Consider the following 25750-nt stretch of genomic DNA (forward strand, 5'->3'; position numbering starts at 1 on the left):
GATCACCAGACGTAAAAAAATATTTTCTCGAATAGTAGTATATCAATTGAAGTTGCAACACTTTTCACTAATCGAAACCAGAAAAGCTTAATCGAAATGAAAAGTTTTGAAAATGATCCAGTTCTTCGCAATGTTTAGATCACCAACCAGAAATTTCATGAATAACTATTACCTCCTGATCTGGTTACTCTGACATATGCTAATTATTGAATTTCTCCAAAACGTCTGGTAGTCAGCGATGTATCCTCCGAAACACTTGAATTTCTTCGAGTTTTAATTTCATCGAAAATATTCAGCATGAAATATAATCGAAGTCAATTGTTTATTTTATTTAACTAATTCTAAACTGATATCAGTTTTTTGAAAGTTACCATCAAATCAATGACCTTCTTGGATTCACTATAAGTAGTAGCTTTCAAAGTCTACTAACAAAATATAACTTTTCCTATTTAAAAGTAATGCTTGATATCTTTGTTATATGTTAACATCTATTTGAAATTTATGAATTTGTTTAATTTTACAGGAGCATGTTGCATAATATCAGCTTTACTTCTCAATGTCTATCTGCGTTCGCAAACGGTTGATACGCTAAATAAAATCGATCCTAAGAATATACCAACTAAATATTTTAGTCCTTCTAGAGTAACATTATCTAACCAATTATTTGGGAAGCATCTCAACTCAGATGTAAAACACAAAAGCTATGATGATACTTGTCAAAGTTTAATGTCCACTTCGAAATTGGATCAAAACAGTTATGATACAAGTAATCAAGAAAAGCGTTGTAATGAAAGTGAGATCATGTTATTACTTTAATCAGTCCAATAAAATTCCTCTTAAATTTCCTGTTATAATAAAAAAAAACTTGATCATAGAAATTTCGTGTAAGATATGAATAGTTGTTCATTTGGAATCCACTAATTGAGAAACAGCGATCTTAATTTTTGTGAGTACGGATTAGAAAATCTTTTGTAAAATTACAAAATGTGCACTTGTTATTTTGTGTATGGGAAACATTAACTTATTGATAAAGTGCAACTTTGTTGTGAATCAAGAGTTTTAGGATACTGAACCATGCTACCTTGTCAGTGGTATTGAAGTGCTTGATTTTTAGTATAAATCTATAACTCGATGATTAATAAGCATTTATTCCGTTTACCTTAAAGTTCTAGTGTAACATTTCAACCACTCTAAAGCAAATCAAACTATTATATACATCAAATGAATACGTTTATTACTATCACTAACTAGATCTGAACACTTGTAGTGTCGGCTATTATGTTAAGCCCATATACCGCCTTATTCCAGCTTTCGGACAGCCCATTCTATTCATTCTACTTGAGTCACATTTTGACCTTGTTAATTATTCGCTTATCAATCTTGACTGTTTTTATATGAGCGCGTAGGTGTGTGTACATTTCTTATCCTATTCATCACATGTCTGTAACTTATTTTTGTGTAACTATAAATATTGATCAACGCTGGGTCAAATGGGAGTTGGCTTACCCTCCATCTCCACTGCGCGTCGTTTTGCTTTGCTCTATTTCATTCGCTTTGTATACAAAATATATGTATTCAAAAATCGATTCGCGTCATTTGACTTATTTGATTCCGTTATTCACTGAACGTGGTTTAAGTCGATAAAGACATGCGAGGATAGGCGGCATATACAATTCAATAACAATCATTCATACGATCTACTTGGAGTCAGAACTCGGGCCACTAAAGTGGAGAGCCCGTCAACAAACATCGTCCGATCTAAGTGACAAAATAAAGGGCCCCACCAAATACTTTTCATATTTACGTTAGCCTAGTGTTATCTAATGTTTTATAATTACTCCAAAAAAGTTATTGAAACATTGTGTTAACATAGCTAAGAAACTTTACGCTTCCAATAAATAATTATATTGGATTTGATATCCGAATAGCATGGGAATCAGGAGACTTATCGGGTTAAATTTGACCTCATAAGATATGAATTATTGTGATGAGGTCAAAATTGATTGTATTTAGTCTTATTCTTATCCATTCAGGATATAATTTGATGTGTGATAATTTAGTGGGAATAGATACGTTCATCATAATACATGACTTGTTGGTCTAACCACCACCTACTTTGACGGGCAATTTTCGGTGGTGTAGAAGAGGACTGGAAGAGAGGTAGGAATACTCAAACCAAGACATAGCATTAGTCAACAAAGTCATTGACTGTTGATAGTGTAGTGAAAGAAAACAAAGGCGAGGACAACCAAATGTATTTGGGTACGCAACTACAGAATCTCTCAATAAAATCTGAGAACCATACAGTAAATACTTCATTTGCAAAGTTTTAGTCAATTACCTCAAATTTGATCGTTCCTTCGTTTCCACACCAATCATTCTCTGTTCCTATTTTCTTCTCGATCTTAATTTTCTGCCACCAGGCATTCCCACTTCAACTGGTGATACATACTACTTATATCTGTCGACATTAGTAGCACTCACTACAATAGACGCAGACTGCCTAGTTGGTATCCACGCGTTAAGCGCTATCAGTGGTGGGATACTTATTGTGACAGTTCAGAATTTTCCAAAATGGTGCAGATTCATTCATTCCTCACCTTCCTCTCGATTTTGAACTCCAGTATACCCCTGTACGTGTCTAACCACTCTGTCCTTTTGAACCATATTCTAATGTTCAGTCTTTCTTGTTATCATTGCTACTTTATAATTCAATCCATTGATGTTTCTCTTGTTATTTCCATCTCGTCGTCCCAATGGGGTGTAGAAACTTGGGCCAAAGTGCATCTTTGCCAGGCTCCGTTTTGGTAATGACTTATTAAGAAACGCTTAAAAAATCAAAGTATATATATGCATTAAGCTAATTTCTCTGATTACCTCTTAAAATCCACTTGCATTAATTTAATACAAGATTTCTTGATTTCTTTATTTTCCAACTCAGTAACGCAGTACAATTTCTTGTGGTCACTTTTAATCCACACCTTTTTGCCCGACAGCCAATCGAATAGATAGGTATTTGAACCTAAAATTTAGTGATTGAAAATCAATTTCCCTAATTGGAGCAGTGGCTTGGTGGTCCACCCACTTAATCACGGGTTCAAACCCATTTCCATTTTACTCGAGTTTGCTAACCAAGAAGTATCAACACTCACGTTTATTTTTTTCTCTAGAAACGAGCAATTATAAATAGGTTTACAATAGAACCGTAACTTCACGCTTTCGGGAATCGGTTGACTAAGTGGTGGTTAAAATACACTTGACTGCCAAATGTGACCTTCCCATATTTAAATTTTGCCTTATGTAGTTTGGTCTAGCAAGCAGATCATATCACAAATCCTTACATAAATAAGTATAACTTAAAACTAAGTAGACCAGTTTATACTTATTGAGCCATCTAAAAAATTTCATAATTAAATACTGAGCCGGTAAATCATATTTTGAAAGTTCTTTGACAATCACGTGTTTTAAATTATCAGCATCCAGTTTTTTACATTCTAGAAACTAGCCGATTATCGAACAACTGTCAAGATAAAGATTTTACTGAAAATCACGATAATGGCGTGACAATTCAACCCATTAAAGTGAATATTATTAATCAAATATCAAAATTGTTTCGTATTTTAAGTCCAAGACAACGTTTATTGTTGGGTACCTCCGCTAGTGTTCACATGTTCAGTACATTTTTACGTTATGCAATAGGCGATTGGATTGCAATTATGCTTTTGAATAATAAACATGGTTACTCACAAAGTACCGGTTTGTGCATATTTGTTTTTTTTGCCGTCCCATTCATCAATTATGTTACGTTGGTAAAATAAACTTTTTAATTTTATGCAAATATTCGTCAAAATTAGGACGAATAGTGTGACAGAAATTGGGCACCAAGTACAGAGAAGTCATTATATGTGAAAATTATATTTAAAATAATCTTAGCGATTGAAATTTAAATTTCGCTGATTGATCAGAAATGAACGTGTTATAAATTGGACTAAATATCACTGTTGTAGCTTGATCCTTGCTACAGAAGAGTGACCGCAATTAATGAGTACCTGCAACTACTCTTCAACACTGTTCCCCCAATACTCGTGACTCTGTCCTCAACTATTAAGAAGGCAATACCTAACCTGTGAAGAATATATATTAAAGAATAAATATCACTCCTTACTTGCTGTTTCTCTTCCCGATAAGTATTGATTACATTTACGCAGTTATAACCTAAAACCGAGTGAACTACATAACAAATTTTATCAGAATACAATCGAATGTCTTATTAAAATAGTAACCGAATTTATCTAAATTCAATCAACAGTTTTACTCTTGATCTCTTCTCATAAATTAGTGTGAACATCTCAAACTTCCAAGAGGAGCCAGTCTTTTTGTTCATGGCTCAGTTGTAATGTTGTGTCTATGATACTGACTGGTTACTGTGGTTTAGATCTAACAGCGAGCGTAGATTTGTTCAATGTCCAACTGCAAACTTTGGTAGTATTTCAGTTCAGTTTTAAAACTGGAAATGTAATTAATTTTTAGCTGTACCTATAAAGTGAAATAACAAGAAATTACTGGCGCAATCAATGCATTTTCTTCCCTCATTAGACTTTATCAAAATCTCCTAACGAAATTTAGCGTAAGAAACTCATGGACTGTATTCACTGTGTTCGGTTATGTTTTGGAATATATCTAGATGATATATACTTGAGTTATAGTTTCGTGGTATAGACGTTGAATTTACATTTATTATGTCACATTCTCAATCCATCTAGTTGATCCTCTAAATCCTCTCGTTTCCATACAAGAGTGATGATTCAATGTCTAGTATCATGAACCTATACTTAATTTTAATGTTGTATATCCAGTTGATGATGTTAATTAAAAGCAAACGTTTATAAAGTTCTCAAACAAATCACATAAGTCTACAATTCACCAAATACTGTTTCATAGATGTTACTAAATTATAAAGTGAATATATTTCGGATGATGTTTAGTTTGTTCATTTAATGTAAGTAATCAATATAAATTTCATTTGAAAAAATCGTGTATTAGTTCAGAAATTTCTACCACTGTCTTTCTTTTCCAAAAAAACACTTATTTCCACCTATTTATTTCAGCTTATTTAGTTGCCAGTAGTTACGAATTCGGTGGAATATTTGGGTCTATGTTAGTTGGAATAGTAGCTGATTTGAATGTGTTTTCTGTAAGTTACAATCAGATTGTTTACTTGGTGTATGGATGGATATTTCATAATTCTGGCCCATGCTTTTTATGATTATTGTTTATTAAGACAACTAAGTTTGGATATATTTGATAGTAAGACGGTTCACAGTCGGATATTTTCTAGTCTTAAGTGTTTGTTTGGGTTATATACAAATTGTTTTTTCAATTTTTTCGGGTTTTCCATTGATTGATAGACTCATTTCATTGTTAGATAACGGTGACCACCTACCACAACTTTGTGCAGAATACAACCTGTTTCCGGCTCGCACTACCTACCACTACAGTCATCACCCATGCGTCACCTGACGTCCTCCTTCTGCATCTCAAACCTGGACTCAGATTGATCACATCGCGATCACCTACCACTGGCGTGGTTGTGTACAAGACTGCCACTCCTTGTGGAGTATCTATCTGGACTCTGATCATGCCCTTGTTTATGTCAATTTTATCTTACGTTTTAGCGGCCAACAAATTTATCGTCCCAAACGGATCGATATCAGCCAATTGGTTGCAGCTTCTATTGCAAATAAATGTCAAAGCCAACTGGGTTCAAGGCTAGCTACCATCCACCGAAAAGTATAGATGAGCGTTGAATGCACTTGCATGACGCCATGAAAATGGCGAGTAAAGTTGCGTGCGGCTCCGCGAAACGTCCCACTTATAGGCACAGGGTTTCTACAGCATCCTTACAAATCACTGAAGTACGTCAGTCTACTCCGGATGGCTGTGAGTTTGATCATAAACGAGGACTGTTACGTAATGAGATTGTGCAAAGCTTGCGTAGGGACCGAGAAGCCTGGTAGTCGCAGCGTGCCACTGAGTTGGAAACAGCAGTTGCGTCCGGTAACTGCTGGGAGCTCTTTCAACTCATCCAAGTCACTGGCAGCGAGAAGTCTGGTGTGAGCGAAACAATCTATGAAGATGACGAGATGCCAACCATTAACACCAACCGACGTCTTGGACGAGTACCAGTTCAACTGGTCTGCTGCTCCGGCAACATCGATCACTGTCCTGCTCTCCATGGCCTGTGACGACTGGTCCACCTAACGAGGCAGAAGTCCGCAAGGAACTCCGACTCTTGAAGCGCTACAATTCACCAGGCTCAGATGACTTAGCTTCGGTCCTTTGTAAAGATGGTGGTGACTTTCCGGTTAGGGAACTAACTAAGTTCTTTAGAATGGTCTGGCAATTAGGGAGTGTTCCAACATCATGGAATGAGTCAATAGTTGTTATTATCCTTAAAAAGGGTTCATGTCGTTTCTGTAACAACCGTCGGGGGATACGTCCACTTCCGATTGCGTCCAAACTATTGGATTCCGTCATACTTCGTAGATTGTTCAAAATCCAAGAAAGATTGTTTCGAGATGTGCAGGCTGGTTCACTGGTATTGTCTATTGAAGTAGGATGTGCCTGAGAAGTTTAATAATATCTCAAAAGCCCTATATACAAATACCTCAGGCAGAATGAGGGCATACAAACATCTCTCTCTACTGTTCCATTCAAGCAGTGGGGTTGCTCAGTATCACTATTGCTCTTCAACTTTGCCATTGATGACGTTCTGGGAATAGCTCTGACGGATGTAGGTAATGATGGTGCAGATCTGTTGCCTGGAGAAAGACGTTTCAACATTGAGTATGTGAATGATACTATTTTACTGTGTGATGATACCCAAGTCATGCAATCCTCACTAAATCAGTTGGCAATCAGTATCCGTAGGTAAGGTATGTGCTTTGCACCTTCGAAATGCAAAGTACTTTCACAAAACTGGCAGGACCATAATCCTGCACTCACCCTGGGTAGTGAGCGGATACAAGTAGTTGAGAAGTTCGTGTATCTAATTAGCTGCGTAAGTGCTGTTGATAGTTTGAATGATGAAATAAATTCACGTATAATGAAAGCCAGAGAAGTTTATGCCAATCTGGGCCATCTTTGGCGTCTTCGTGATGTTAGTCCGGCTGTAAAAGGTCGGATCTACAAGGCGTCGGTAAGAGCAGTTTTGCTCTATGCTTGTGAAACCTGGCCTCTCCGAGTTGATGATGTTAGGCGACTGTGTGTCTGGTCATCGTTGTCTCCGAAGGATTGCTGACATCCAGTGGCAACATTATGCTATTAATGCAGAGGTTCGACATCGTGTTCGGGTACAGAGGTGATAATTCAATTAGTGTCACTATCTTGAAACATCGACTTCAGTGGCTTGGATATGTATTTTATAAATGTCGCCCCAGAGAATTCCACATCATGCATTATTTGCTGACGCTGGGACTGGTTGCAAAATGCGAGTAGGTGGTCCGTTTATGACGTGATGTCGTGGTATGGATGGTAGCTGTACAGTGTTTGCTTCTGTCCTTCACGACTCCTTGCTTGTCGTCCTAGAGATGGTGCGACACAGTGGCTTGAGACGTTATCATGTATAATTCAGAATAGAATTATGTATCGATCCTGCTGTTACTTTCACTTTGTTCATTAAAAATCAATGTATCTTCTTTAACTGAAAGAATTCTTCCTAGTTGTACTTTTGCTAACTGAACTGTATCTTCCATTATTATTATTATTTCACTCATATCTATTAATTTCTGTTCGTTGGTTTTTGCTTTATTATACACACTTTACATTCCGCATCTTTTCTTTGCCGCATTGTTAATGTATGGCGCATGTGTATTTGACTCCGCTTTGTACCAATATTTATGTATTCAAATAAATAAGAATAAATAAATTTGACTGACTTAAAAAAGCAGATATTTAATATATGGATATTCAAAGAGAGACAAATCTCATTTTTTTCAAATGGATTAACGTTAATAGTTGAGATCATGAGTCAGTTGAAGCTAGATCACCATGGAAAACCTGGAAGCACTAGACGGCCGTTTCGTCATAGTGTGGGACTCCTCAGTAGTTCCCATCCACGACCCCGCGTCGTGGCATTTGAACCCAGAACCTATCATTCTCGCGCGCGAGTGCTTAACCACTAGGTCACTGAGCCGGCATCCAACGGTGTTAATGTCTAACTTCAACTACCCCAGAAAATTGAGCGACACATCCGCTATTGTCGTCAATGAGTTACTATGTCTCAACTGACCCGGTTGAACTGCACTGGTCACCGCTTCTCACTAGAACTCCAAGATATATATCTAGTGATTAAGCGCTTGCACGCGGGACTGATAGGTTCTGGGTTCGAATCTAGCGAGGCGGGGTCGTGGGTGCCCACTGCTGAGGAGTCTCACAGTAGGACGAAAGGACTGTCCGGTGCTTCCAGGTTTTCCATGGTGGTCTAGTTTCAATTGACTCATGATCAAAACTATTGAAATTACTGCAATCTCCACAAAACCCCTTCTGATACGGATTAACCTCAATTTGTTTTTATTAAACGACGAATATTCTCGATTATGACATCAAATCGATTCAATATAAACTGTTAATCAAGCATACAATATCAATAAAATTGGTAGGAAGACAGAGGGTAATACATTAGTTTGTAAGGGTGTCTGAATATTTAAATTGTCTTTTTAGTTTCTTTCCTAGAATTGTACGGTGAAATACGTTTCAAAAGAAACTAATAAATCCAAAATAATATCAAAATTCAGAATTTAGAGGAAACTGAAGTATCTATCTGACTGTGAAGTGATGTCGCTTAAAGTTTCCAACTACTAGTTATAGTTGTCTCACTAGACGTCAACTGGAAAGCCAGCACTTTTCTACACAACTCATACCAACAGTCAATGACTTCCTCAGTTGATGTCATATTTTAGTCTGGTCGACTATAGCCTTTTTTTAATCTATCCCTTCTCTAGATAACATAGTGCTGAAGTAGACCATAAGGACTACATATACGATATACATCCTAATCACTTCATTCATTAAAGTTTCACAATGCGCTTTATCAGTTTACAATATGTGCTTATATTACCCTGAATTTAATCTCAGTAACACTCACTTAGTGGTTCCACCACATTCAACCAATACTTGAACGACACCTATACTTATATCCTCACAACCTATACACTTTCAAAATATTTTCAATCATATTTCTCAACATTGAAGTAACCTCAATCAAATTAACACAAAATATAACGTCTTAGGATAGGCTATCCGTCATTAGTTTTGGTAGTTGTTTTCAATATTTATGCGGTTATATATGTTAATGCAAAAAATTAACATCATGAACTCTCAGCTGATAATAAATTGAGGTAAAATCAATGCCAGAAATGGTTAAACTTAGTTCTACAATTATTTATTTGCAACGAAATGAAATACCAGAAAAAAAGCAGGTTAGGAAAAATAAACGCTTTCACCTATATTCATAGTTCAGTGAACTACTAATAGTTACGCTATTTGCACAATACGCAAATTCATTTTAAGCTTTTCCATTCATAACTGTTACGTCGACACAAGTAATTTATCATAACTGATAATGAGCAAAGATGAATAGTGACTAGCAATAGGGTCCATGACGCCCGTTTCTTCCTATTTGGGACTTGTCAGCTGGATGTACCTGCATTAAAGAGTTGATGTTCACCCCGGAACTCGAACTCGGTACCGTTCGCTTCAAACGCCATTGCGTTGTCCAGTTAGCTACTGAGTCCTGATAGCCACTTGCTAATCACTATTTCAATGTTCCAGAACTTTCCCTCTCTAACTTTATTTATTTATTTATTCGAATCAAACATTTTATGAGCTCATTAACTCTATCTGAATCTTCGCTACATCATCATACACATGTATTGATCCTTAATCACACTCTTATGTATAAATATGTCAATATCTGTAATAATTTGAATTTCAAATAATTTAGGTTGTAAGCAGCTGATGAGAACCTAACGAAATAAAATGAATTCATATTATTCTGCACCAATCTTTGTTCTTGCTCTATTTAAGATAATAAAGGGAGCTATGTGTATGAAATTACTTGGTATTGTTTACTTGAATCTTCCCATTGGTATTTAGGACTGCAATTGATGAGTCTCTTATTGGCATATGTCCATGCTGTGCGTATTGCGAGTCCCAGAGTGAACATAAGCTCTGAGGTACATGTACATCCAGCTGACAAGTCCCACATAGGATGAAACGCGCGTCATGGATTCCACTGCTGGCCACTATCCATCCTTGCTTATAATGCTTGTGAATTAAGGCAATAACGGGGCAATGCGCACAGTATGCACATATGCCAATAAGAGACGGGTCAATTGAAGTTCTAAACATCAATGGGAAGATTCAAGTAAACAATACCAAGTGAATTTATAACTGATAATGATTCTCAAGTTATTTATCTCATTGTAAAAAATAGGTTTCATTTTTTCAGAGTTGAACTAAGATTCAAAACTTCACGTTCCTTCCCATGAAATCTTTACTTAAGTTGTACATTCGTAGTATTAGTTATTTGATTAATGTATGAATACGAGTGTATAACTTTAATAAATGATTTTGTCGAAAAGAAAACTTTCTTCGTTGAATCTTTATTTTTACTAAATGAAATTAAATTGTTTTGTTTCAATTATTCCTCACTATAGTAAAAAACTATGTACGATATTAACATGAAGAATTATAAAACAATTAGGACCAGTAGAAGCTGTTACATAAGATTTCAAAAAATTTCCCTATTCTTATTACTCCTGTTCCTATCTGAACCCAAATAATATCACGACTAAGTCACATACTAGCTTTAATTTCTGATTGTTTCTGATAAACCAACTCAGTAACATGATATTTACAACCTCATCGAGGACTTTTATATGCAGCAACGTGTGCTCATCTGATACACAGGTATATTTTATTAAGTGACTACGTCATAAATTGGTTGTTTTTCAGCTTTCATATTGTTTCAGTGACAACATACACTAGAATGGTTTATGTAAAATATTTCCAAGTCATTAGATCTATTTACTAAAGAACTACCTCCATCTTTCTTAAATACATTTCGTTTGACTTAAGCAATTTCGAGTCACCTAGACTAGTGGCCACATTGCATCTTGGTCGATAGCATTCGATCTGCAGTAAGAAGGACTTGACACACGTGACATTGATCACCACCCAGTGATCAATCAATTGTGAATAAGTATTACTTTCATAGTGTTATCGTCAAACGAAAATCAATATCTGTTGCATGTATTGAAAGGGAAATTCAAGACCCCAGAATTCCTGGACCCTTTATCCCAACAAAGCTATGTTGAATTGAGGTGTGTGAATATAATTTCAAAAAAAGTAAACAGTTATCCAAAATCAGTACTTTCTGTCTTCAGCATATTATTACTACTATTCACATTTTTTTGCTTCCTCTAGAGGTGTGACTTAATACAATAAATCTTCTTGATCACTAGTCTGTGATTGTGACCTTAAATACTGTAATACATTTCAACATAAATCAGATGTTATAAAACGGGACACTTGTTATTTCTCATAACTGTTCTACTTTATAAGTAAAATAGTTGGCAACTGCTGAAGTTATACCTGTTGAATTATCTTGGGGAACCTTAAATATAGTCGACTCCCTTGTTCAGTTAGTTATTCCTGCACTCTGTACATATGCATTTATCAGTACAAAAGATTGAGACATTTCAAAACAATATTCGTTAGTTCCTAACTAATACAGTCTATACTTTCTGTCATAATAAGTGGTTTACATTGTAATCAATGTGTAAATGTGGATTGGATGTTAGTTATGGACATTTTTTCCTTGTAGCACTTACATTAGTGCTCACTATAGCTTTGTTACGTCATGTGCATTTGTTCATCCTACACTATCACATGAATACAAATAAAATGATCTGAAATTCACCATTCTCTCGATAGTATATGTACCATGTATTTTCAAATTGGCTTAAACACTTTTTCTGTCTCTATTAGATTAAATAGGCTGAAAATTTTAGAAGATATTTAAAACTTCTCTTTTGCCACACTAACTAATTATGAGCCCTTTTAAGCTTATAATTCTTTGATCTCATCAATCCTGGTTGGGCATTCTAAGCTTTGTAAAATGAATCAATAACCAATGACTTAACGAATTATTTTCATATCTAGCATAATCACACTTCGTAGAAAATGATGATATCATGTATTTCACATTGCCACATAAAGTTCATCCCTGCTGAGGAGTCCCACACTAGGACGAAACGGCCTTCTAGTGCTTCCAGGTTTTCCATGGTGGTCTAGCTTAAATTGACCCATGAATCCAACTATTAAACTTACTATGATATCCACAAAACTCCTCTCTGATTTTAATCAAATAAGACCGATACATATTATGTAAGTCAGATGACAATATCCTGAATGCGTATTCAATCAGTCGTTTAATGCCACTCGATAAATTGTCAGTCACTATCATCGTTCTCTTACTTTTCTTCTACGATATAACATCTGTTGCAAAATCACTTCGTATTGAAAATCTATTTGTATTATCTTTTCGCTAAGCAATTAATAAACTCCTGTTCTCTCTAACTTACTTACTTACTTACACCTGTTACTCCTCGTGAAGGAGCATAGGTCGCTCACCAGCATTCTCCATCCAACCCTGTCCTGGGCAATCCTTTCCAGCTCCTTCCAGTTGTAATTCATCCTTTTCATATCTGCTTCTATTATCCGACGTAATGTGTTCTTTGGCCTTCCTCTTTTCCGCTTCCCTTCAGGATTCCAAGTTAGAGCTTGCCTCGTGATGCAGTTTGAGGATTTGCGTAATGTATGTCTTATCCATTTCCATCGTCTTTTCCTAATTTCCTCTTCAGCTGGAAGTTGGTTTGTTCTCTCCCACAGAAGGCTATTGCTGATGGTATCCAGTCAATGGATGTTGAGTATCTTGCGTAGACAGCTATTTATAAATACTTGTACTTTCTTGATTGTGGTTGTTGTAGTTCTCCAAGTTTCAGCTCCATACAGTAGAATTGCCTTGACGTTCGTATTGAAGATTCTCACTTTGATATTGGTTGAAAGTTGTTTTGAGTTCCATATGTTCTTCAATTGTAGGAATGCGGCCCTTGCTTTGCCAATCCTCTCCTTTACGTCTGCATCTGAACCTCCATGTCTATCGACGATGCTTCCCAGATATGTGAAGGATTCTACATCTTCCAGAGTTTCGCCATCAAGGGTGATTGGATTGCTGTTCTCCGCTTTGAATTTGAGGACCTTGGTTTTCCCTTTGTGTATGCTGAGGCCTACTGTTCTCTCTAAACGTCTTGTGAATTGATAAGTTGATAATGGTTGCTTATTTTATTGTGTTTAATTATATAATGATAATAACATGTTCGAAAAACTAGTAAAGAAAGGTAGTCAATTTACTGGCACAATCAGGTTGATACAAGTTACTAGGTAACAATAATAATAAAATTTAAGTTTATACTTTCCAAAAAGATGAGGTTTCTAGGTTACTTCCGAATGACCATTTTGGACAAAATTTGAAATAATAAAATTTGTGTATAATTTTATTGAGAATTTATTAAGTGTTATGTGTCAATCATATTAAATTCAACATTGAATTCCTTAGTTGATTTTTGTTCTTTAATATGTTTATCACCTTATTAATTCACATATTGTATTGTATTTTGACCTTAGAGAGTATTTTCATGGCCTAGTCGTCGGATTCCATTAATAATTATACAAATGTTAATTGCTAGTGGTACATTATGTTGTCTAAGTTGGATTACCAATCATAATGCTTCTTTAGTAAGTGCAAGTTTTTTTTTTGTTTCTTTTTCTGATATTCATGTTTGCGGTATAGAAAAGTATCATGCATAAGTCACCAAGTGCAGTTTCATTCATGTATTTGACTTTAAGTATTGTTAGGACTTGTCAAAATTATCGGTATGGGGTTGTGTAGATTGTTAAGTTTCACTGAAATCATGAGCCGATCGATTTTAAACCACCATTAAAAACCAGAAATCAATGGACCGTCGTTCCGCTCTAGCATGGGAATCCTCAGCAATCCGCATCCACGACTCCTCATGTGGGAATCGAACCCGAGACCTTTGGTCTTGCGCGCGAACGCTTAACTTCTAGACCATTGAGCCAGGATCTGACGGTGTTAATGTCTAACTTCACTCAATCCACGATATTGACACAATGTGGACACGGCTACTAGTATTGTGTTGTGCGCTACTGATGTCGACAGATATAAGTTGTATATGTCACCAATTGAAAGTGAAATGCCTGGTGGCAGAAGGTTAAAAAGATCGAGAAGAAGAGAATGGGAACAGAGAATGATTGGCGTGTAAACGAAGGAACAACCAAGTCTAAGTTAATTCATTAAAATTTTGCGAATGAAGTATTCGCTGTGTGGTTCTAAGATTTTATTGAGAGATTCTGTAATTTTGTGTTCAAATATATTTGGTTGTCCCCACTGGTGTTCTCGTTCACTACAATATGACTAGCTGTTGTAACTCCCGAGTAAACAGCTATTTACTACTTATTACAACAGAACAAAACTAATGTGGCTAGATTCAAAGAAAAATACCACGTAAGAGATGAAGATTTTTACTTACATCAAACACATATCAAAACGTACAGTGTAATTTATGTCATTTTTAAATATCCGACTAATAACTTAATTTGAGTGCATCAAACTGTCAGTAGTCAATATTGATTAACCAGTTATTTAATTTATCTATTTAATTCTCAAAATCAGTGTTTCAAACTGCATGTACTGATCATTATAACTAAATTACTGAGTTATACGTTGTGCTCCTTTCTAATAGACATATTTTATATGAATCCATATAATACCAACCAGTTGTTTAAGCAATAAGGTGAGGAAAGCAATGCTTGAACCTACAGTTCAATTACTGAAAGTCATTTTCTTTAAGCACAAAGTCATCAATTCACTTCTTGTTAGTTAGCCATGGATGGTAACTCGATATTGAGTCTATAAGTATGACAACTTGATAGTCTGATCTCATTTTCATTGACTAATGATGATGATGAATGGTCTACAAGATTGTATTATACAATTAATTCTTAAAATAATTTCAATATTGTTGGAAAATAGCATTGTTATCTTCACACATCTATTTAAAATTTGAATCTCCAAAAATTAATTAGTGTCTACTTGTTAAATAATATAAATTAGTGTGTTATTTTCAGTAACATTTCACAATTAATCTCTATTTTTATCTTCATAATTGTAGGACTTGATACAAAAAATTTGTCAATTACACTTATCTGTTTTCGTTATTCGATTATTAGATTTTTATTAATCATGATGAGATTCTTCCTCTACATTCTAAACAAGAGTAAAATAAGTCAAGTTTTAGATGTTTTGCTCTTAGAAATCTTTTATCTTTGACAATATTTTATAGTTTAAGATCATATATATGCTCTACTAGTTACGGTTTATGAAATTGTAGTGATTAGTGAAATGGTTAGCGATCATGAGCTGTGCATCTCATGTTACATTTGATCTCATTTTATAATCCTGTCTAAAGTAGGATCATGTTTAAAAACGTAAAGGGGAATATTTCAAAACGTATCTAATATCTCTTCCAAACTGCATGACTAGAATTACTAATATAAAATTTTTAACTTCTTTTATACAGTAATAATAGGAGTACGAACCTCAAGAACAATTCTTAGTGTAAATCACTGTCCAAATTTATCCGATAACCACTGATCGTCCTACCATGGGACTCACCAGCAATGCACACTCGTTCCCCTTCAAGAATTGAGCTGTAGGTCTCACTCTGGAAGCCTTACTTTTAGATCACTGAGTTGATGTCTAATTATTCATATTTCTAATTTCAATCAATTCATGATATTGCGCTGCCATCATCCATTGTCATCAGTGATACACATCTCACTCACGATATGATTCAATTACGTTAATTACAACTACAGGAATTCCTGTCAAGGTTACCCATTGGTGAGCCCAAGGTCAGTGGAAGATTACTCGAATCGAACAGTTTACGGCATTTATGAACATATTTATTAAAGTTTATTCATTTATGAAAACCATTGGATAGTCTGACTGAATTTTCTCTTTAACCTTTTCTTTTTAGACTATACTCCTCATTATCAGCTTGGTACTTGGTACTACTGTTATCGGGACAATTGCTTTATGTGGTGTTTTAGCTGTTGAACTTGCTCCACCTGCTTTTAGCGGTACTGCACATGCGTTGAGTGCTTTGATTGCGAATTGTGAGTGATTATTTTTAAATAACTTTTTTAGATGTGAATCAAGCATGCAGGTCAAGAAAAAAAATGAATCCTTAGTTTTGAATCTAACCACTTAGACGGAATTAGATTAATTGCGAATTCACTCAGCAACCCTTCAGCTGGATGTTAAACACTCTTATGATTAATCTAATGCCCATTCCTTTTTTGGTTATTTATTGGCCTCTGGAAAGTACGGGAATCAATAGAAACTATGTTGGTTTCTCTAACAAAATCTTTTTTAATTCAAAATCACCTGAAATAGTTTTGTTCTGTTTCAAATATGATCGACTTGGAAATAATTATTTCACTTTATTAATTATATATTTACTCTGTAGGCAACCAGGAGCTGACAACCATCCACACACCTTTAACAGTACTCAAATCACTAGGGTTTTTATTTTAATTTGCAGTTCAATCACATGAGCGAATTCCTTACCTACTTGCGACTGTTACTCCTTGTGTAGAAGCATAGACCACCCACCAGCATTTTTCATCGAACTCTGTTTCGGACAATTCTTCCCAGCTGTTGTTTGTCCTTTGCATATCTGCTTCCAGTTCCTGGCGCAATGTGTTCTTTGATCTTCCTCTTTTCCGTTTCCCTTCAGGATTTCAAGTTAGCGCTTGACTCGTGATGCAGTTTGATGGTTTACTCAATGTATGTCCTATACACCTTCATTATGTTTTCCTAATTTCCTCTTCATATGGAAGCTGATTTGTTCTCTCCCACAGTAGAATGTTGCTGATGGTATCCGACTAACGGACATTGAGTATATTGTGTAGACAATTGTTTATAAATACTTATGCATTTTTGATGGTTGTGATAGTTTTCCAAGTTTCGGTTCCGTACATTAAAACTGTCTTGACATCCGTATTGAAGATTCTGACTTTGATGTTGATTATTTTGAGGTCCATATGTTCTTCAACCGTAGGAATGTTATTCTTGCTTTGCCAATCCCTGGTTTTACGTCTGCATTAGATCCTCCTTGTCCATCGATAATGCTGCCCCGATAGGTACGTGGAAGATTGTACCTCATCCAGAGCTTCTTCATCAAGTGTGATTGAGCTGGTGTTCTCTGTGTTGTATTTGAGTATGTTGCTTTTCACTTGTGTATGTTGAGGCCTACTGATGCATGGTGAGCAAATTAATGTAAACTAAACACCGTTCGTATGTATGATGGAATAGTAATTCCTTAGATATTAGGGCAAGCTTTTTCACTTTTAACCGAAGGTTCTCATTTAGGAAGAATTTTTCATTTAATCGAAATGGACTTCTATGAACTCATACATTCCCTTGATGAATTTCTTACACACGATCCCTTGTTTTTGATGTTTGTTTATTCTAATTAGGAACTCCAAACTAAAATGAATTATCTGTCCAGTGCTCACTGATTGTCAATTATTTCTTTGCTAATATCAGTTTGTGATAAAGAGCTAACTTTACATTGGGTTATGTTGACGAAGCCGTCACTTAGATTAGTTGTTTAGTGTCCAAGAAGTCCTTGAAAAATGTGGGAAATTAGGCACTTAATGTTTTGAATGTTGACTGTCTTTTGACCTATTTATAATTTTCCTGAAGGTAGTTGCACAGATTCATTGAACTAACAAATAATTTTTCTAAAGGATTATTCTACTTTGTTGACTTTATTATTTTATATTTTTTTCAAGGATTTATTTGAAGTCCTATATTTGATCAAACTCCGCTTGTAGCTCTTCTAGAGTTACTTCTGGTCCTAAGCCCGGGTAAAGAATGAGGGTTGAGCATGGGGTTAGGGACCCCATCCCGTAGAAAACTAACTCCGTAAAAAACCCTAACCAGAAAAATTAATTTAAACCATTTAAAATCTGCCCTGGGAGTTAGAAGGTTTTCATTTAGAAGAAATATGACGCCTCATGGTGAAAGCCGAGCTCCTTCGGAAGCCATGAGGCCGATGCCCCTTCTAACAACCAGAGCAACAATTTTTATAGGTACATGGAACGTCCGAACAATGTGGGAGACCGGAAAGACCAGTCAAATAGCAGCGGAAATGAGGAGATACAACTTGGCAGAACTGGGAATCAGCGAAACCCATTGGACCCAAACCGGACAACAAAGGCTAAATACGGGAGAGATGCTGCTATACTCTGGTCACGAAGAAGAAAATGCTCCACACACTCAGGGAGTTGCTCTAATACTGTCCAAAGTAGCACGAAATGCACTTGTACGATGGGAATCTCACGGATCCAGAATCATCAGAGCATCATTCAAAACAAAGAAAGAGGGGATCACAATGAATATTATCCAATGTTATGCACCCACCAATGATAGTAACGACGACATTAAAGATCAATTCTATGAGAGGCTGCAATCAATCATAGAGAAGTGCCCAAGAAATGACCTCACCATTCTGATGGGAGATCTAAACGCCAAAGTCGGAATAGACAACACCGGATAGGAAGATATCATGGGACGACATGGATTGACTGAGAGAGAGAAACGAAAATGGGGAAAGATTTGCAAATCTGTTTGCAATCAACAAATTGGTCATAGGCTGCACAATATTTCTACACAAACGTATACACGAAATCAGTTCGAGGACTCAAATCTAAGCCTTACGAAGAACGCCTCCGTTCACTAGACCTTTACCCATTAGAATATAGGCGTCTTAGAGGTGATTTATTAATGGCTTATAGTATTCTTAACACTTCTGGACATCTTCTTAAACACCTACTTAAGCTTAGTTCGAATAACAACCTAAGGGGTAACACCCAGAAACTGGAAACACAACATAGCAAGACGGAATGTAGACACAATTTCTACTCTTTAAGAGTTGTCAAAAGCTGGAATTCGCTGCCAGCCGAGCTAGTCCAAGCGACTTCTCAGGAGTCCTTCAAGAGCCAACTTGACCTATTCTTAAGGACCAAGAACAGCATCACATTATGATTTACCAATCTCTTTTCCTCTTGTATTGTTAACATACCTAGGTTCCTGCCTGGAGGATTTGGTGATCCCCTGCTACTAGACACGGAAGCCTGTTAAGCGAAAGCTTCTTCTATTCCGTCCACAACCATTTGAACTCTCAACAACAGGTCCCAAGCCTTACAGGATCTACTGAAAGAAGAAGAAACTACTATGGAGGACAGCTGGAAAAGTATCAAAGAAGCAATAACTTCAACGTGTCAAGAGGTTCTGGGCCTCAAGAAGCATAATCATAAGGAATGGATCTCCATAGAAACATTGGACAGGATCAAAGAAAGGAAGAAAAAGAAGACAGCAATTAACAACAGCCGAACACGAGCAGAGAAAGTCCAAGCACAAGCTGAGTACATAGAAGCAAACAAGCAAGTGAAGAAGAGCATTAAAGCCGACAAGCAGAAATACGTGGAAGAACTAGCAACGACGGCGGAAAAAGCTGCAAGAGAAGGAAATATGAAACAGCTCTACGATACAACGAAGAAACTGGCAAGGAAATATAGTAAACCACAGAGACCGGTCAAGGACAAAGAAGGCAGGCCAATCACTGAAATTCAACAACAGCGGAACAGATGGGTAGAGTATTTTGAAGAACTCGTGAATAGGCCGGCTCCAATGAGTCCACCGGACATCGAAGCAGCATACACAGATCTTCCTATAGATATCAATCCACCAACGACGGAAGAAATCAGAATGGTCATCGGACAAATCAAGAGCGGGAAAGCAGCAGGACCCGAGAATATACCAGCTGAAGTCACTACGGAGTTCCCGAGAAGATTGTCAATATTATCCGGAACTCATACGACGAACTACAGTGCAAAGTAGTGCATGGAGGACGGCTGACAGACGCATTCGAAGTAAGGACCGGAGTCAGACTAGGCTGTCTACTCTAGTCTTTCCTCTTTCTTCTGGTGGTCGACTGGACTATGAAAACCTCGACATCTGAGGGAAAATACGGCATACAATGGACATCTCAGAACCAGTTAGACGATTTGGACTTCGCAGATGACTTAGTTCTCCTTTCGCATACACACACGAACAAATGCAGATAAAGACAGCCAGTGTAGCAGGAGTCCCTGTATCACTAGGCCTCAACATACACAAGGGGAAAACCAAGGTCCTCAAATACAACACAGAGAACAGCAATTCAATCACACTCGATGGCGGAACTCTGGAAGATGTAGAATCCTTCACATACCTGGGAAGCACCATCGATGTACAAGGAGGTTCAGATGCAGACGTAAAGGCGAGGATCGGCAAAGCAAGGGTCGCATGCCTTCAATTGAAGAACATATGGAACTCAAAACAACTGTCATCTAACATCAAAGTAAGAATCTTCTATACGAATGTCAAGACAGTTCTACTGTACGGAGCTGAAACTAGGAGAACTACAACAATCACCATCAAGAAGGTACAAATATTTATAAATGGTTGTCAACGCAGGATACTCAACATCCATTGACTGGATACCATCAGCAACAGCCTTTTGTAAGAGAGAACAAACCAGCTTCCAGCTGAAGAGGAAAGTGGGAAAAGACGATAGAAATGGATAAGACATACATTACGCAAATCCTCAAACTGCATCACGAGGCAAGTCCTAACTTGGAATCCTGAATGGAAGCGGAAAAGAGGAAGGCCAAAGAACACATTACGTCGGGAAATAGAAGCAGATATGAAAAGGATGAATTACAACTGGAAGGAGCTGGAAAGGATTGTCCAGGACAGAGTTGGATGGAGAATGCTGGTGAGCGACCTATGCTCCTTCACGAAGAGTAATAGGTGTAGGTAAGTAGGTATATATTATCACGCAACAGTTAACGTTGCATTTGTCAGTGGAAAACATCAACGTATTAAATCGCTTACTTCTTAAATCAATTCTATTGTCTGTACATTTCAGTTGGGGCTTTATTGGCTGGGTACCCATTTGCTGTGTTGGCTGAACATGTCAACTGGTCTGGTGCCTTTCTTGTAGCTGGGATAGTATGCGGACTTTCAGTTATTCCACTTTCATGTTTTTGAGATTTCCAACTCTTATGTTCTCTTAATAATGTAGATTATTTTACAATTGTTTTTAGATGTTGTGCACTTTTTTTCATTTTTAACATTTCTTGGTAATACACGTTGAATATCAGATGAGTTCTAACTTTCCTGGTTGTGGAATTTCTTTTTCTACACCAATTTTGCATTTCATGGAGTTACGAATTCATACTTTTTTTTGCCAATGGGAGTGTTTACACTTTATTTTCACTCAAATTCAAATAAACAATGTCTCTAAATGCATGCTGTGCTTAAGGACTGACCTGCGTCAACACCTGAACCAAGGATAGTGAGTGAAGTAGTCGAACACGTTGACAACTTCACTTATCTTGGAAGTCTGAGCAACCCTAGTAGGTTGGTGTCTGACGAAATCTCGGCACGGATTCGAAAAGCTCGTTTGGCTTTAGCCAACTTACGTCACGTATGGCGAAGGCGAGATGTTCGTCTATCAATAAAAGGACGAGTATACTGCGCGGCAGTCCGCTCTGTTTGAATTTACGGCAGCGTGACATGGCGCCCGTAAGCTGCCGCAGTAATATTGCTGGGATCACCGGGTAAGTAATAGTGAGGTTAGACGCAGGGTATTAGGGAATGATGGTGAGCCAGTCGATGAGGTTGTAAATCTTCATCGACTGAGATGGTTAAGCCCGGGGATACCTTTAAAAAAAAAAAAATTTTAAAAAAAAAAAATTTAAATAAAAAAAAAAAAAAAATAAAAAAAAAAAAAATTAATAAAAAAAAAAATTAATTTTTATTTTTTTTTTTTTTTTATTAAAAAAAAAAAAAAAAAAAAAAAAAAAAAAAAATTTTTTTTTATTTTTTTTTTTTTTTTTTTTTTAATTAATTTTAAATTAATTTTTAAAAAAAAAAAAAAAAAAAAAAAAAATTTTTTATATAATTAAATTAAAATAAAAAAAAAATTTTTTTTTTTTTTAAATAATTTTAATTTTTTTTTTTTTTTTTTTTTTTTTTTTTTTTTTTTTTTTTTATTTTTTTTTTAAATTTTTTTTTTATTAATATTTTTTATTATCGATTACTACGACGTGCAATGCTAACCGGTGTTCGGGATGGTTGGAAGAAAGTTAGGGGCAGCCAAACCAAAACGTGGCATCAGTGCTTGAAGTCACTACCTTCTAGTCTGAGCCATGTTGGTGGATGCAGACTACTTGGTTGGGGTCCGCGTGACTATCGTAACCAATGGTTGGAGACTGAGTGACATGGTTCAGAACTGATCACAATGGCGTCGGTGTATACACTCTCTATCTTCCCTTAAACTAAGAGATTAAAAATTGCTTCCTATCTTTCTTTCTACGAACTAATTCTTTCTTGCTGTACTATATCCTTATTGCAATCTTTCTTTTATATATTACCACCTCTGAATTAACTACTTTTATGAATCCGGTGTCCATCTTGTTGTGTTAATGAGGTATGGCAACTTGGACCGATGCATATATGTGCCTGGTCCTACGTTGTAGCTGACTGACTGATAAGTTGATATATATTAACCACTGAATATCTCAATACTCTTAAAAGTAGGTATTCCGTCCCCATTGTTAGGTTGGAATGCTTTTCTCGACCATTACCATTGTTCGGTTTCAAAGAAATCCTGAGTTGCTGCCCTTTACTACTATTTGTGTTGCAGTAGTAAGCTCATCACGAAATCAAGGATTCCATCGTTTATTAAACATAAGGAGTGGATACGCAAGAGTAGTAAATACTTACGGATAAAGATCGACTATGTCTGATTTTAGATTCTTTGGTTAACCACTTCAGTTGTTTCTCCGTTCGATCTAAGGAAATCTGTTAATTAATGATTGGGGGGTGGAAACAACACAAAACGTAGTATGTTATTAGGAGAGGACGAAAAAGTATACAGAAGATGCTACAGTAAACTGATTGGCGGTTTCGGAAGTCAGGTCTTGGGGATTTTGCAGACGGGGAATATTTTATGAGGTTACTTGTATTGAAGTTATCAAAATAATGTTATGAGTATAGACAGTTAAATCTACTCAGTTGTTGGTCCTGTATTAGAACAGTTCTTGAGTAGTAATAACCGAAGCCTGGGACTAGATGACTTCAGTAAGCATGGTGTGTACGGAACAGACTTGCCCTTGACTACATTTAAATGGTACATTGATCAGGTTTCTTATTGTTTTGGTGGGATATACTTCAGTATGTATCCAAATCTTAGACATTATGGTTGGAGAAATTATCTTCGTTATCAGATCTGGCACTGTATCACATAGTTACAGATATTATGTCTTGATTATGTACTTCAGCTGCCAAAACGTGACTATCCGGTCTCGTAACTCAGATTCAGGAATCATCAACGCATGCGAACTCACAGATATATATGGGGGGCAGCAACCTCACACATGCTTGTATGTAAATCCCACATGCTTGCGTTCTACATAACAACATTCCTTCTTTTCCCTCTGCATGAAATACTTCACTTATCTCCCTCCATGTTTATCTATATTGGGTTCATATATCATTTGTCTGCACTAATTCTGGCGCCTATTATTATGGAGTTGATTCTTTGAACAACTGTTTCATCTCTGCTTTAATTGACTTTTAACGCATCTCTTTTTGGACTTGTGTACTTCGCAGTTTTACTCTATGGACTGAGTGTTGTCTCATTTCATTGCATCGCATATCAACTAAATACGGTTCATAACTTCTTGTGAATTATTTGACAGCAGCCTGCTATCAACCACTATTCTGCATGTGCTTGTGCAATGTATCGCGAAACCGACACATTGATTTGGAACATGAACAGTCGTTGCTGGATGTTGTGTTTACACACCACCGTTACAATGTCGTTGACGTTCAGCACCTCCCCTTACTGGCAAATAGTAATCACACCGTACTTCTTAGGTTTTGGACACGGTTTACAGCATGTGTCTGCTCCACTCCGTTTCCATGTCCAGCGCTCTAACGTCCCCGCGGTCGTAAATTGTGCTGTGTCAACAGACTGGTCGGCCGATCCAGATGGATCGGTCGCATGTTTGTGGAACAAATTCAAAGCCAAATCCGAGTCTGTAACACCATCGTACATCCACAGGTCAGCACGTGAGCCATCACATTGCCTTCTATGGATCGACAAGCAAACCCGAAAGCTCCGGCCTAGGAAACAATTCTGTGACTTATTCATATCAACAGGCCACGAATCCTTTGAGTGAGAATACCAAAAGATCCGAGATATATGTAAAGAGAAAATTGCCAGATGCCGTACTGATTTTGAAAGACAGCACATGATAGCCGTACCTGCCTAGAAGATTGTTTTTGTCGATTAAACCCCATTACTATTGCACGAAAATTTGGATTTACTCGCTAGATCAGATATGGTCAAACCTGGGACTTTATCAAACTATTTCCTCGAAGTCTACTCTACGGGTATTGTTACCAGCCTATGATCACGTTACTGAGATTCCAGCCATAGGACCTGTATGTGTGACTGAGGACGCTGTTATTCAAATGAACATTAACCTCAGACCTAGTAAGACACCGACTCCCTGATTGTGGACATCATTCAAAGGCCACTCGCGATGCTCTTCAATATATCCTTTTCCCACAATCAAATCCTTAGGGATTGGAAAAATGCTATCTTAACCCCATATTTAAATATGGAAAGATAAAGATCATGTTTAACTACCAAACTTTCAATCTAACCAGGATAGTAGTTAAGTTGCTTGAGAAAATAAGTCGGTAAGAAACTTACTCTGTAGCCGAAGACGGAGTGAGTGTAAACACGACACTATCTGAATAGAAAAGCAGTGCACTTCAAGGCTATATTTTGAGTTCCCTAGTTTTACCCTTCGTCAATGAATTACCGCGAATGCTTGAGTCATCGACACTTGTTTGCAGATACTGTCAAGTTAGATAACTATAAGTAGTAAGGTTGTTCATCTTAGTTGCGAAGCTGAATCACACAAATTAGTCAATTAGTCACATTTTTCGATTTCACACATTAATTCCGAGAAAAGTATGATCATCCATATCGGGTACGGTAATAGTTATCAGTATGCTATCAACGGTATATCGCTTCGTGTGTGCAGGAACACAATGACTTAATGGTGATAGTACATTACGGCTTGGAAACAACTACGCATTACAACGCAACAGTCGCCAAAGATTTTCGAGCGTGGTGGTCACTTCGCTGAGCTTACAAGTTCTTTGACAAGTTGTTTCGAGTTTGGTATCCCACCTAAAGTAAGATCACACCCACAGTACTGTGTACAAGCAACCAGTCCATGTCTTATAAAAACACCAAGTCATTTGAGCGTATTCGGCTTGTGGGAAAGAATTAGTGAAGGGTCTTTCGAACGCTTTTATGATGAACGCTCAAAACTCCTGAACATTTTCCCCTCATCCAATCGTAGGACTCCAGGTGAACTTATATTGGAATTTCGTATCTTTAAT

The 25750-nt window shown here is 36.7% G+C and overlaps 1 protein-coding gene across 2 annotated transcripts in view; it reads left to right on the top strand.

Moving 5' to 3' along the window:
• Window positions 1–21956, top strand: part of SEC13_1 (GTPase-activating protein S13) — a 30083-nt gene extending 8127 nt beyond the window's left edge. Inside the window, exons 6-11 of one of the 2 annotated variants that reach the window (XM_051209396.1) lie at window positions 524–793; window positions 3499–3756; window positions 5109–5194; window positions 13750–13860; window positions 16185–16323; window positions 21189–21956. In XM_051209396.1, the coding sequence (XP_051074851.1) occupies window positions 524–793; window positions 3499–3756; window positions 5109–5194; window positions 13750–13860; window positions 16185–16323; window positions 21189–21310 (986 nt within the window). In that variant the 3' untranslated portion in view covers window positions 21311–21956. Of the gene's footprint in view, window positions 1–523; window positions 3757–5108; window positions 5195–13749; window positions 16060–16184; window positions 16324–21188 lie in introns of both variants that reach the window. The other variant, XM_051209395.1, reaches the window with a different exon arrangement.
• The last annotated feature ends 3794 nt before the right edge of the window (window positions 21957–25750 follow it).

This window comes from Schistosoma haematobium, chromosome 1 (genome assembly GCF_000699445.3).
Source record: "Schistosoma haematobium chromosome 1, whole genome shotgun sequence".
Lineage (NCBI taxonomy): Eukaryota > Metazoa > Platyhelminthes > Trematoda > Strigeidida > Schistosomatidae > Schistosoma > Schistosoma haematobium.